This window comes from Gobius niger (genome assembly GCF_951799975.1).
Source record: "Gobius niger genome assembly, chromosome: 7".
In the NCBI taxonomy this organism is placed as follows: Eukaryota; Metazoa; Chordata; class Actinopteri; order Gobiiformes; family Gobiidae; genus Gobius; species Gobius niger.
The window spans coordinates 14,062,460-14,076,553 of record NC_136858.1 but is presented as its reverse complement, the minus strand read 5'-3'; the positions used below and the strand labels follow the sequence as shown (position 1 = coordinate 14,076,553).

Below are 14,094 nucleotides of genomic sequence, written 5' to 3'. Positions count from 1 at the left end.
TAAGCCTAAGTGAAAACATCAAATGGATGACATACACATTTTTATCAAGCAGAGCCTCCACAGACATTATCGTGTGAAAAATGGCGTCACATTCGGGGATTGGAGGCCGCGATCGGGACACTCGCAATGGGACGTATGGGATGCAACCATGGACACATCAGACGCAACTAAGCCACGCTGGATCAGTCGTGTTTATTGATAGGCTAACACCTGGCGTCACATGACTGGCGACTTACAGTAATCACAAGGTTTCACTTGATTGATTTGAGCTGCTAGCTGTAGCATTAGCCACATGCAGTAAACGGTGTTGGTCATAGAAATAAAGAACATACAAACGACATTTGGTCCACACCATAGACTGTAAAAAATAATACATTGTCCGCTCACTCCTTCCCATTTGCCATAATGACCACGTTCGAAAGGGAATCTATGGCGGATTTATAGACTCCTCCTACCCAGCTCTGACTCGCGGGGCACGTAGTTCGGTCGTAACCGCGCAAGAGCCATTAGCTCTAATGCTAACGGGTTGTTTATCAAAGTCTGGCCCTCATTAGTATACGAGATTTCTAAAATGTTCCTTACGAAAACCAGCCTGGTTTCTTTAATTGTAACTAACCGGAGCAATATTTCAATGTAGAAAGTTTTAAAATTTAGAAACCAGGCTTTACAGTTGCTTAGAACGTGTGTAAAGTGAAATGCTTTCTACTGCAAAACTAGCTTGTTTTGCTGCCCATATTTGGCCTTACTACAGCAATGGCGGGTAATGGCGGCCCCTAGCGTAGCGGTCACGAAGCAAAGCAAACAGCGGCCATTGGTCCACACGTATGCACACAGTTAGCAAGCCGGCTACTCAGGCGAACTTTTTCAGAATTCTGTCGCCTGTTCAATGTCATTCTCCTAAAGCCTTTAGCATTAGCTTACCAGACATCGCTAATTATGAGTCAACAAGAAGTTCTTAACTGTTGTCAACCCATCGACCAAAATTGTGCGGTATTAAAGCCTGGTAATATTATTCCAGAATGTAGAGGACTTTTGAGATTTTATTTTAGATAATAATTAGCATGCAAAAGTGCCATCTGTGCTGAACGCATAATCATATGGGGTTACATTTTGATTCAGAAGGGTTCAGATACATATCTTAACACAAAGGGATTGGCATTAGCATTTATTTGTAGGTGTAGAGAATGCAGATGCAATATTTATCAATAATTGCGACAGCCCAAGTGCTGCCATAAACCTACTTGTGATTGTACGGCAACAGCATGAAGACATTTGAGGCTATGTAATCATTCATTCAAGCCGTGGACCGTTTGAAGGCTGCGATTGGTAAGATTGCGGCACTAGTTCGAGGAGAGCGAGATGGGTGGGCGGCTGCAGTGGGCGGGAGCTTATGTGTAAAGGAAAGGGCCTTTGTGCTGCGAAGTTGTGGTGACTCATCATCACATTGTTATTCCAAAAAAACTACTGAGAACGGCTTTTCGTCAGCCATTCAAGTTTGACTTTTCCCATCCTTTTTTTTCTCTCTCTCTATGCAGCATTAAAAAAAACAGATCTTTAAAAGCGTCCTTGTGCATATGTATCAAGGTCGCCGGTGCTTAACTGAACTTTTCAAGAATAAAAACGATGTATAAGCTTGAAAGTGATTGAACGTGGAAGTTCTCATCCAAGGATTTTGAATTTTTATGATGGCTGTGGGCGTATTTGCTTCACTTTGCGGAATGATAATAATGCTCGGCGGAAAAATGTTGACTTTTTTCGGCTGTCGCTTGTCAGTTTTGGTGGAAGCGACAGGAGGTGAGAAGCAGTTACGGAATACATTATAAAAGTGAGCAAAGGAAACCTGCTGTGCGTCGGATTGCGTTTGTTATTGTAACTCTATACAATTATAGTTCAAAGAGGAAGTGACAAAAAATAAAGTTTCAACTGTCAATCACTAAAAAGAACAATAACAATACTTTTCAGCTGTTTACTCTTTTCTGTGGTAGCTGAGGCGATTAAAATGTGAACGCAATAAGCATATTATCCAAATCAGAAGACAGTTACATGGCAGACAAGTACACTCAGTAGTGCTAGCATACGATTTGCTCATTGTGTTGCTTTGTCACTCGCATACATAATCATTTTTCAAGGCAGCACTGACTCAGTGTTGGTGTCATTGATCACGGGCGCATGTGTTGGTGAGTTTGTGTGTTCGGCAAACAAATAAATTACTAAATGTTGAGATCTTTCTTGATTGAGAAGTAACTGTGCTCGCTTACCCGCAGACCAAAGTATAGCAGGAAGAAGACGTTGAAGGCCATGTCGATCTGTAACGTGAAGTCTTTGTAGAAGTTCTGGCAGGATTCTATAGGGCTGAAAAACACAACAGAAATGCAGTGTTAGATTGTAACAACATGGTATAGAATAATACAATGCCAGTGCATTGATCATCAATAGGACACAAAAGGCTTGTATGCGACAATGGAAATTCAACTGGACACAATAGAAGGAGAAAGTAAGCATTTCTCAAAGGGTGCACATCTATCTATTGATTCTGAACACACTGTAGCCTTTAAAGGGATGTTTCAGGATTTTTTACATAGGGCCTCATTTCCCAGTTATCCAGAGTGTTGCTGATTTCTGGAGATATTTTTTATTGTAATTCATGCAGTTCTTATATTTGAACAGTTTCGTGGCGCTAGGCTAGTGCAAGGCTAGCGCATTTCTATGGTATCAGCGAGCCTGCATTAAAAACAGTCTGACCCACTCCACAGTGCACCGGAGGCAAATCACTTATAACACCAGACTAACCATATAAATGTCTGTGTCGATAAATTCATTTTTGGAATATAACTGACCTTTCATCACATGAATGATCGCATTTTGAGGGACTATTTTCTAGCAGATCACTCCACTGCTGCATAGCCTACACAACCAAGAAGCTGATGCTGCTCAAATATAAGGTATTTTACATGCAAAATGGTTAACATTACTCTATCGACACAGACATTTATATCATTAGTCTGGCGTTATAAGTGATTTGCCTCAGGTGCACTGTGGAGCGGGTCACACTGTTTTTAATGCAGGCTGGCTGATATCATAGAAATGCGCTAGCCTTAGCCTAGCGCCATGAAACTCTTCAAATATAAGAACTGAGGCCCTATGTCAAAAATCCTGAAATATCCCTTTAAGTGTAAAAAATTCACAACAACAAAAACACCAATGGAGTGCTAGTCTTTATCTGGAAATGTGTTAGTAGCGATGTTGCGAACCCTGTGAAGAGTGCCTTAGAACAAGTCTGATGACTGTGTCTGAACTTTAAAACACAGAGCAGCTAATGTCAGTGGATGTCACGTGTTTCAAGAGCAGAAGAGAAAGACATAACAACAATAGTCCCCACAAAGCTCCACTTGACTTGAGGAATGTTTTTCATATTGGGAAGATTCAAAAAGTAGCAATGGGTGATACCAGTGGATCCAATCCGATACCAAGCACTGTATTACTTACACCAACACAAGCATTGAAACTAAGAAAATTACAAGTCTATAATCTTGTATACTGCTTACCGGCTCTTAGGAATAAGTAAAAGTAATTCATGTACAAAACACTGGGCTAACATTTTTAAATGAGCAGAAAAACACAACTTGCACTATGTGTCGATTTATATATTGTTTATACTTTATAAACAGTATTCAGAGTTTAGCAAATTTGATATCTAGTTTATTCTTATTTTATCTCATTCCTATTTTTTTTTCTGCATTCCCTTATTTATTTTCTTAGTAGTTTCTGTTACATGTTGCACAATTGGGCGGAAAAAATAACAAAACCTAAATTATTGCACCAAATTTGCCTCGAGTGAACCATAGAGTGACCAAAAGTCCACACTACAATGCAAGGGAACAACCTTTATTACATTGGTCATAAACAACAACACATATTCCTGTCCTTACAGCATACCCAAATTTCCCCCTCCACTGCAAGTTCAACTCACTGGCACTGGAGTCTGTGACATGAAGATAAAACAAGCCAAAAATTAACTGCAGCATTCCGATACTGCGTGCCTTTTTGATGTGGCAAGCTGCATAAATTATTCACACGCCTGTCACGGAATAACATTGCCACGGTGGGTATGACAGTTGCAAGAGAGAGAGAGAAGGCTTAAAGTGGGCCTCTGGATGATAAATTTGTTACGGTGTGTCTAGCCAGTCACCCGATCTATCCTCATGTTTACCTTGATGATTAATAATTATCGAGTGGGCGCTCTCAACAAAGCAATAACCAGCGGCATATAGGCCATTTTTCATTCCGACATATGGGCTCATTTCTGCCTTGATTCACTCACTGTGAGCAGATAGATATGGCATAAATATAGTATAGCTTCATACAGCAAAACATAAAAGGCAAACGTTTGTGAGGTAGAAATAAGATCATATGATCTGGCAACCCAAAGAATGGGGCTCAGCTCTAATAAGAGATCAGGATATAAATATAACATTATAGCCATGTGGTAAATGGTCAGTCTGCCCCAGGGCTTTTGTGACGACAATAGTAAACTTGTGACACAGGCTTGTAAAATTATTATGAATCTACTGAAAAATGTTTAGTATAATAAAAATAGTATTTTCCTGTTTACATTATATGTGGCCCGTGACCCGCCATAGGAGTAGAAAATTAGTTTGACACCCCTGCCCTACATTTAAAGGCACACTGCGTAACATTTTGGATTATTAATATCAAAAATACCCCTAAAAAATATCAATACAAAACATGCTTCAAATGAGCAGCCACACTCAGAAGATGGCTTAACCTGCCTTTCGTCGACATCTCCATGGAGAAGTCCACGATCACAGTAAAGTTACAAGGTAGGTCTTTGCAGAGGTAAGCAAAACACCTATATTTGTTCTCTTTAAGTTCTACAAAAATACCTTTAAGTTTGGTGTAGCTTTAACATATTATATAGTATGTATGTACAGAAAACTAAGTCAGCTCTATTTCCTATACAGACCACACACGGATGAAATAAAAAACACTTCCAGCTTTACATTATTTTTCATGAGAGCATGGTTATGGCTAAAAGCTTTAGAAATTAATTTGGGAGATCTAAAATAGGCAAAAAAATTGGAGAAAAAAAAGTTTGAATCTAAGCTAAACTCTCCTCGATAAATGTTATTGATCCACTTAGGATGGACAACTCCCGTATGGCTGACGCTTACACAGACACCTAGCCAGAACTACTTTTTTTTTTACTTACTTTTTCACAGTAACATGGCTGTACATGGAGAATACACGGCCGACGTGAACATGCAATAACCATGGCAGGGATACATATGAAATCCCATATGTGTGAATTATAGATTGGGTATAAATTGGTGTCCGCAAGGGCATAGCAAGATGAAAGATGGGATGTTCCCAAGAGGCCATTCTGCTTCTTGGTTCTCTTAAACGGTTAACACAACCTGTGATGAAGGCAGAGACAGCTCAGAGTGTGTATGGCGGAATAGTAGTGTGTATGGTGGAATAGTGTTGAGCACAGCCGTTCTCATTGGAAATTGCGATCTGCCCTTTCAGTAACTAAGCTGAGACGCTACATCAGCGCCATGTTTCTTGACTGACCCCACATCATCTCGTGCACTGGCCTTTTCCGCATTGTCTTCATAACAATAACGAACATCTCCAACACTCACTCACGGCGTGGCTTTGGGTCACATGACTTCAGATGAGTAGCTCTTCACAATCAGGCCACATCAGAGCCGGAGGGGGACAGCACACTGACCACCGCACATGGTGTCTTCTCCGCGCACCATCTGCCAGTGTACATTTTTCTGTATATTCCATCGTATACTTGGAAGCGTTTTTCAGTTTCCCTGTGAAGGTGACATTGGATGCAAAACGTACTCCTCATATGATTGCACCACAGAAATCTCACCTGGAATAGTTATGTGTTTCATTCACACGGTAAGTGCTTAGGTTTGTATGTGGCTCTAAAACCATAAAATCCTTTTCCCCTGCTTGGTTAAGTCTTTCAACAATAAAACATTCTTTAAGTTCCATTTCATTGGACTCTTTCCGGTCATATTCACTAAAAAGAATCAGAATGCTAGCATAAAGTGCGAAAAACTATGCTGCTAATTTCTCTTTTGAAAAAGCTTCACTTCCCACCATTGCCAGCAGAGGGCAAGACACTCAGACAATCTAAGCGTACGAATGCCAAAGATAAGGTACCAAACCCATAACAAGCTTTCCCTACTTCCCTTTTTAAAAGTCCAAGCATAACATGGTTTAAAAAGTAATTTACATAATACAGTAGGCCCTGGCAGAGCATTGCCGAAGGTCTATCTATCCGCACTTCCCCCGATTCATAGTGGCGTAATTAGCTAAGTATTGTGTGTTCCGCTGCCTGCTCCCTGATTCACGCGTGGCTTATTTTAGCTTGTGCAGTTTGAAGTCTCCGGCGTCACGTGGCAGAGAGGCACTGGGGAGTAAATAATTCAGAGTCTGCAGCCGATCAATGCTAACACCTTTGTGGAGTCAGAACTGAATTATCCTATGCTCCAAAGTCTAAAGAGGAATATGGCTTTTGAAACGAATGAAATCAAGCTTGTCCAACAGTGGAGGCATGAGTTATATGTCGTTATATTGCACAAGAAGAAGACTTTGCTGATCAATCTGGAACGCCTGTTTAGTGCAGTGGTTGGGTAATAGAATAGGCGGTGCTATTTTCCATCTCATTTCTCATCAAGGACAAACATTAATGCAGATAGACATACCTCTTTAGCCGGCAGTCCACATGTAATGGGAGCTATATACAACAGTGTACTTTTGTATGTGAATAGATTGTTCGCATACGACTCAAGGATTTCTTTTGTCACTGTATGCCTGCTTACTGCAACGCACATCCTCAGTAGAATAGAATTGTATAGTAAACTTCAGCACAAATACAACAACGTAATGAGGAGTTACTCTTTCCATTGATGTTAAGAAATATTGGTTCATTATAAAAGCACCCTCGGAAGTTTCTTTGTAAATAGAATGGTAAGCACATGTGATGACTACTGCTTTATATACTGTATTTATTACACGTTCAAAATTCCAATAATACTTTTCGTAGAAGGTATAACACACCAAAATTCCTCAATGAGCATCGGAAAAGAAAATATCATTTTGTCGAAGGTTCAGGATGTTGGCAGGGGGTTCAAGGCAAGATGAAAATGAGCGATCCCTTCCATAACGGTTGCCTCAGGAATATCTGACACATCTTTTGGAGCAATAAAATCTCTTAGTTAAACTCAGATGGACTCCACCTGGGCCGCCCAAGAACAATATGGCGGCGTACCACGACTGCCGAGCTAATATGGGACGGGAAAAGCACACTACTCGAGACAGGACCAAGAGGAGGCAACTCATTGTCGTCTTGTGTTCCAAAGAGGATGTAGAGGATGATCACTTTGTTAAGCACATTAACTTTTGACATTTTAAAATGAGCATGTGAGTGAACTTCAGACATTGGTGGCACAATGGTTTCCAATGTCAGAAAGAAGATCCGGGAAAAAGCTATTGTCTGCCATCACCCCCTCTCTCGCCCTTCCATGTCTGGGTGGTTTGAATCTGGTGGCTCCAGTTTCCACCGTCAACTAAAACATAGAAAGTAGGATCATCCTCCAGCTAGGTACTCCTAACCATCTGTGAGAAGTTGCCCATTATTACTGACAGAATGTGTACTAGAAAGTAAATAAACGTATCCATAATTTTTATCGACCACTACGAGACACAGTAGAGTTGATTTCCTATGACTCTGGTCTGAATGTAAATTTCCCCACCACCAGTCCCTTTCATCCCCTTTTCCTGGCAAACCTTCAGGCCTCTTATAGAAATAGCAAATGTGTGCGCACCATTACAGCCCTTCACTCTTGAACCCGGTCTTTTCAGATGGGAAGCTGGCCATTAAAAAAAGCGCAGATGCACACAGCAGCGGGGAGCTTGGGGGCTGGCCGCGGAGCGTACAGGTCCATTGAAGGATGTTACGTCTTCCCTTGTGCTAACCCCGGCATTAACCCACCAGGCAGGAGGGTATACGCACCATTTGTTCACCAGGGCAACACGGGATGCGGTTCTAAAAATAGCGGCGGACACCTCTGGTTAGTCAGCAGGAGGGGCCTTCTAATGACCCGCGCGTGACCTTGGCGAGCAGCAGGAGTGATAGCAAGGTTAGCCCCCGAGTCCGCAATTACAGCTCATTCTCTGTGACCTGTAACATTCAGAGGCAGAGTGAGGCGTGGGGACCAGGATGGCCAAAGCTACGCCCTTAAACTCCAATCCATTGGTAAAAAGACAATAGTTTGGGTTAAATGCAATAAAATACTCTTAAATTTGACAGCGGAATTTAGTTTATAAAGCTTTCCTTTAACAATAACAATCATAAGAATTGCTTGTACGCCCCCAGAGGTCACTGTAGCAACAGAACACCTATCTTTGCAAGAGATTGAGAATCAGAAAGATTATACTCCATTTTTTCTTGTCAAAACAACAGCTTCTGTCTTCTCAGCCCGTCCTCCCCATCTTCAGACAGACGCACAGCCTAAATGCAGCTCATCCCACACAGCCAATCCCCAATGTGCGGCATAAATATAGAAATATATCCACATTTAGCGGCGTTACAACAGTACGAGTGCGGTGAGTAAGAGGGAGCGCTGAAGGAGGCCAGGTTATTACTTAAGTGATTGATTTAGGTCAGGGCACCGTGACTAAAATAACACATACTTGGAGCTTTCACAAGGGCACAAACACACTTAACTGTAGAGGGGAAGATAAAAATAGCCCGGCGTGTCTGGGAGATCACGTGAACGTAAACAACACACAGCCTCCGAACAGTCATTTCTGCTGTTTTGTAACGGCAGAAAAAAACAACAGGGAAGCTTTGCAAGGGCAGTTACTGTGGAAGAAATGACACTTCAAATTGTTGCTAATTTATTCAGCCGCGGCAACGTGTGATCCGCATCCCTTGTCTATTCAACAATTGGAGATAATCTGCCGCCAAGGAACCTGCGTTTGGATTTATCATTCTGAAGTTCAAAGAATCTCAGTCGAGATGGGCACAAACTTTCAATTTATGCCAAAATTAGAGCGTTTCCAACAAATACAGCTAGCCAGCAGGGGGCACCATTTTTCCATACTGAGATATGTTCTTGCCTGAGCTTAGACGAGTTGATGCGTAACTGTCTGGTCTTTGTGCGTGCCCTCAGTTACGCAAAACGACCAAAGATTGTTGTTAGCATTTGGCCTCTCCCAATATATTCCTCTAGCTCCAAGCGGGCGTGAAGTTGGAAGCTACCACGCTCTTTCACGGGCACGCACAAAGACCAGACAGGAACGTATCAACTCGTCTAAGCTCAGGTAAGAACATATCACAGTATGGAAGAACTGTGTGCCCTCAGTCATGCAAAAAGACCAAAGATGTTGCTAGCATTTGGCCTCTCCCAGTATATTCCTATGGCTCCAAATGGGGTGAAGTTAGAAGTGACCAAGCTCTTCCACGGGCACTCACAAAGACCAGAGAGGTACGCATCAACTTGTCTAAGCTCAGGCAAGAACATATCTCAGTATGGAAAAACGGTGGCCTGATCCTTTAATATAGATACTGCAGTTACGTGTAAGACCTGAGGTGGCAGTAGTGAGCATAAAATGACAACTTAATATAGTTAATAATAGTTAATACAATAGTTTAGTTTCAAGATTAGTGCAGTGATACTGACCAGCAGACACTTTGCAGATGTTTATATGACATTTGTGATGTGTTGATAGAGTTTTAACTTTGATATTTGCAATGCTAGCAGTAATTCTAGCCCTGAATTTTATCTGCGCTTCATCCACTTGACTAGAAAGTCAGCGCCAGAGAAAACATGAAACTATTGAATGTCTAATGACCCTTGACTGATAACGGCTTTTATAGCACGGCTGTTAGCAACATAACACCAGCAGAGAGCGGAAAGAGCTAACAAAAATGTAGATTCACGTTTCTACCTCCAAACACAAAGCTACCACTTTTAAACAAGAAAAAAATACTAAAAATATAGAGTACTTACTTGTTTTTTTGTCTAAAATAAGCAATCTGGCCTGATCTAAGCCTAACAAAAGACAGATCATATTTTTGTTGACGCCGTGTTCAAACCCAGTTGGTGATCAGATGCCCAACATCAATGCCGCCTTTGTGATGGAGTATTTTGCTCACAGAATCACAAACTGTCAGCTGCATCTGTGGAAGAATGGCAGCACCCACACATGCACACTATGTTTATTCCAGTCACAGTAACAATTATGGAGGAAAATGACACAGAACATAAATTAAACACTGGGAGTTGAAAAGGGAGTGCAATAAAGTGGCAAAAAAAGCAAGTTAAAAAAGTTGATCCCCTGAGTTGTTTTGATCAGGAATTTAGCGCTTAACAGTAATTGGTGGGATAATAGTCACGTTATATACTATTTTGGACGCTTATTTGGGATGTCTGTGTAGGCTCTCAGTTGTACAGGAATTGTCCATCTTCAAAGAAACTTCTTGAGTCATCTTCTGTACTCTGTTGTTGAAGCGTCGAACGTTTTGCCTCTCATCCGAAAGGCTTCGTCCACAGCCCAGATAAAGACCACAGGGAGGGGATGTCAAAGTTATAGCTTTAACTCACGATTAATTGAAAAAAATAATTAGTGCAGTAATCACGAATTGTAAGCCAGGGGTCCATGAGGTACCTTTATGTAACAAAAGCGACACAGACCTACTTATGCATCAAAGAGGCTTGTCTAATTATGCTATTTCAACAAAAATGACTTTAATTTTGTCCTTATACTCTACTTTATGTGCTTATGGTTTGCAGATTCTGTTCAAAATGTTCAGCACCCAAAGAAAATGTATCTAAAATGTGACTTATAAAACGCACGTAGAAATGTTGAAAGCCTTGGGCGAGTGACCAAGAAAGAGCAGGAGAACTACTGGTTGGAGATCCCTGTTATAAGCTGTTGGCCTTTTCCTATAGAATTACCGTATTTTCCGGACTATAAATCGCTCCAGAGTATAAGACGCACTAGCCAAAAATGCCTAAGGAAGAAAAAAACAACAGGCTGAAGAGGCGTACGGTTTGCTAACGTAACACATTGATGGTTAGCTACATGAAGCAAAAACAATGGACTAAATCTTAACATAAACAGTTCAGATAACTATAGCATAAAGAACATACCAAACTCTCCATCTCACTCCAAATCACTAAATTGAAATGTTAATTCTCGATGTCACTTCTGAATAATCGCCTTAGCAACTACTTGGGGACGGAGGCGTAACTGCACTGCTGACAAGCCTCTCCCAGCAGCACGCTGTTCAAGCTCTCATTTAAGAACTCGTTCCTCCAGCTGTGGCCATCTAACTTTTAGCCCGTGATTAGCTTCTTTTTTTTTCTTCATTGCAGGAAGAATAAGTTCCTCGCTCACTCGCTCACTTTCTGCTGCTTGATTGGCCTGCAGTGCCCTCTATCGGCGTGTGAAATTATATATTTGAATTTTTAAAAAATGGAAAAATCACATATGAGTCGCTCCGGAGTAGAAGGCGTAACCCCTGCCAAACAATGACAAAAGTGCGACTTAAGTGTGGAAAATACAGTACTCTACTTTATGTACTAAAGGTTTGCAGACTCTGTTCAAAATGTTTAGCACCTGAAGAAAGAGCTGGAGAGCTACTGGTTGGAGATCCCCGTTATAAGCTGTTGGGCTTTTCCTATAGAATTATGAAACTGTGAATATTTGGTAAATGAAATGCTTTAAATTCGAGTGTTTCATGTCAAGTATTAATGATTAATATAATTGTAAAAATAACGATTTATTGTGATTAATCGCGGTTATTTCTTTTTTATGTCTCCTGAACCGCTCTTTCACAATGTGAGACCAATGAATCCTAGCATTGTCAGCTTGGACTATGCCCATGTCATCAGGGAAGAAGAAATCCATTGATGGAATAACCTGGTCATTCAGGATGTTCAGGTCGTCAGCTGATCTCAATCTTTGCTGAACCTAGACCTGACCAACTGCAGCAACCCCAGATCATAACAGTTTGTTGAAACCAGATGGCAACCTTTTTTTTTTTGTCAGGCAGTGTACTATACAGTATTAGGGTCAAATTGCAGAGATTTGAAATTGATCTCTATTTATGCTACGGCATGTCATAATAACCTGGTCGGTACTTGGATGGGAGACCGTTTGGTAACACCAGGAAGCCTGGGGTGAATGTGGTGTGTGAGTGAGTGGTTGGTGGTGGTCGGAGGGGCCGATGGCGCAGACTGGTTGCCTCGCTTCCGTCAGTTTACCCCAGGGCAGCTGTGGCTACAACAGTAGCTTATCACCACCGAGTATGGAGTGAATGAATAATGACGACAATGTAGCGCTTTGAGAAACTTGTTAATACAGGCTTGTAAAGCGCATTACAAGTGTAAGGCATTATTATTATTATTATTATAATAGGTTGAAAATTACACCCCCAGCTGGTCAGGAAAGCACGCTTGTTACTGGGAAATGCTGATGGCATAGCAACTTAAATGCCGGCTCATACTTCATAGATCTACTGCGAGCGAGATTCTGAAGCCTTGTAAGGACACTCCCGGTTAATAAAAGAAAGAAGCACAAATCAATTACAAGCATTTTCTTCCGCTGCAAGAAAACTGTCTGCGCTCAATTGGGAAAACGGTTACAAATACTATGTAGCATTCCCCTCATTCGCCATTCATTCATCTTCGTTGGGTCAGTCGGGCAAATTAGCAGTTATTTTTCCCAGTAATCAACAGAAATAAGCACGCAAAAAGTCAATTACAAACACACGCGGCGATGCAAAGTGGTACAATATTAAATCGATGGGTAGCTGTAGGTTTATTTGTTCATTATCTTCGATATATATGCGGTAGCCTTTAGCACAGGCCGTGTGCAACGCAACTAGAACCAATGCCTTTTCATTACTCCGGTGACTTTGATGAATCCGACCATTAGTGTTGTGCTGGAAAAAATGTCTCAAATTGCACTGTGACTCTTAATTATCCCACCGGTGATTTAACTCATTAGTGGTTTGTCTTCATTTGCAACAAAGGGCAACAGCCTGGCTCACGATTGGGACGCAACCTCGATCCATCACGCAAATACCCCGACATGTGCGCGCGGCTATAAGGAGATTCTTAAAGCAAATGTCCGTGCCAGCTGTTGTATACCAGCTTAGAAAAAAAAAAAAAATCCATCAAAGCATGCTAATTTCCATGCGTGCAGCCGGTCTGCTGTAGCGCCCCTCCGTCGCAGGCCGTAGTGAAAGATAGATGCGTATATATAGACCGTCCCTCATCGCCGGGCTGCCAGGCCGGTCTCAAAGGGCGGCCATATTTCTCACCTTACCCCATTAATTAGGCATTAGGCGCTGTGTCTTTTTCAGGGACATCATCGATTGCGCTTCAGTGGTTGAATTACAGGCCGTGAGAGGAGGACATGACAAAGGCAGGGCATGGAGGAGAGTGGAGTTAAGGAGTCGAGGGAAAGTTTGGACTCAAGACAAGAACAAGCAGTTTAGGTCATAGCGGGGAAGCTTGAACAAAACAAAAAAACAGCCGACCAAGCAAACTTGCCCACCACTGCCCTTGGCCACCGCGTGTAAGACATCATGGGTGAATAATAAGTGACTAAGCCCTGTGCAGAGTTGCGTAAGAAAGAAGAAGAGTCGAGGGAATTATTTGCACACAAAGTTTAGCAGAAATTGCGAACCATAGACAAACCTAAAACAAATACAGAATCAGTCCAGTGTTTTGTTTTATACAGTCAAACACAATATTAGCGACTTTACCCACCTTGCTGTATGTCTCTGAGTATTTATATGTTCTTTCCCAGCAGGGTTGCCAGGTTAAACTACAGAATCGGGTAGCTTTAGGCCTTGCCGCGGGTGAAAAAAATTTGTGCGTCTATTTGTTTTGTTTTTTATATCTGCTATCTATGCAAAATAGGCCATTTTAAGCTTATTTCTTGATGAAAGTCACTATTTCACATGAGAATATCTCAAATCCAAAGGTCTCAGAGCTGCTCTTTCAGCACAATGGGGCGGTTCCGCATCACCGG

At 41.6% G+C, this 14,094-nt stretch overlaps 1 protein-coding gene across 14 annotated transcripts in view; it reads right to left on the bottom strand.

Moving 5' to 3' along the window:
- Window positions 1-14,094, bottom strand: part of LOC306965446 (calcium-activated potassium channel subunit alpha-1a) — a gene marked incomplete at its 3' end in the record, with an annotated part of 143,428 nt that overhangs the window by 68,573 nt on the left and 60,761 nt on the right. For all 14 annotated transcript variants that reach the window (XM_079559874.1, XM_079559880.1, XM_079559877.1 and 11 more), the window contains exon 3: window positions 2,259-2,352. In XM_079559874.1, the coding sequence (XP_079416000.1) occupies window positions 2,259-2,352 (94 nt within the window). The remainder of the gene's footprint in view (window positions 1-2,258; window positions 2,353-14,094) is intronic.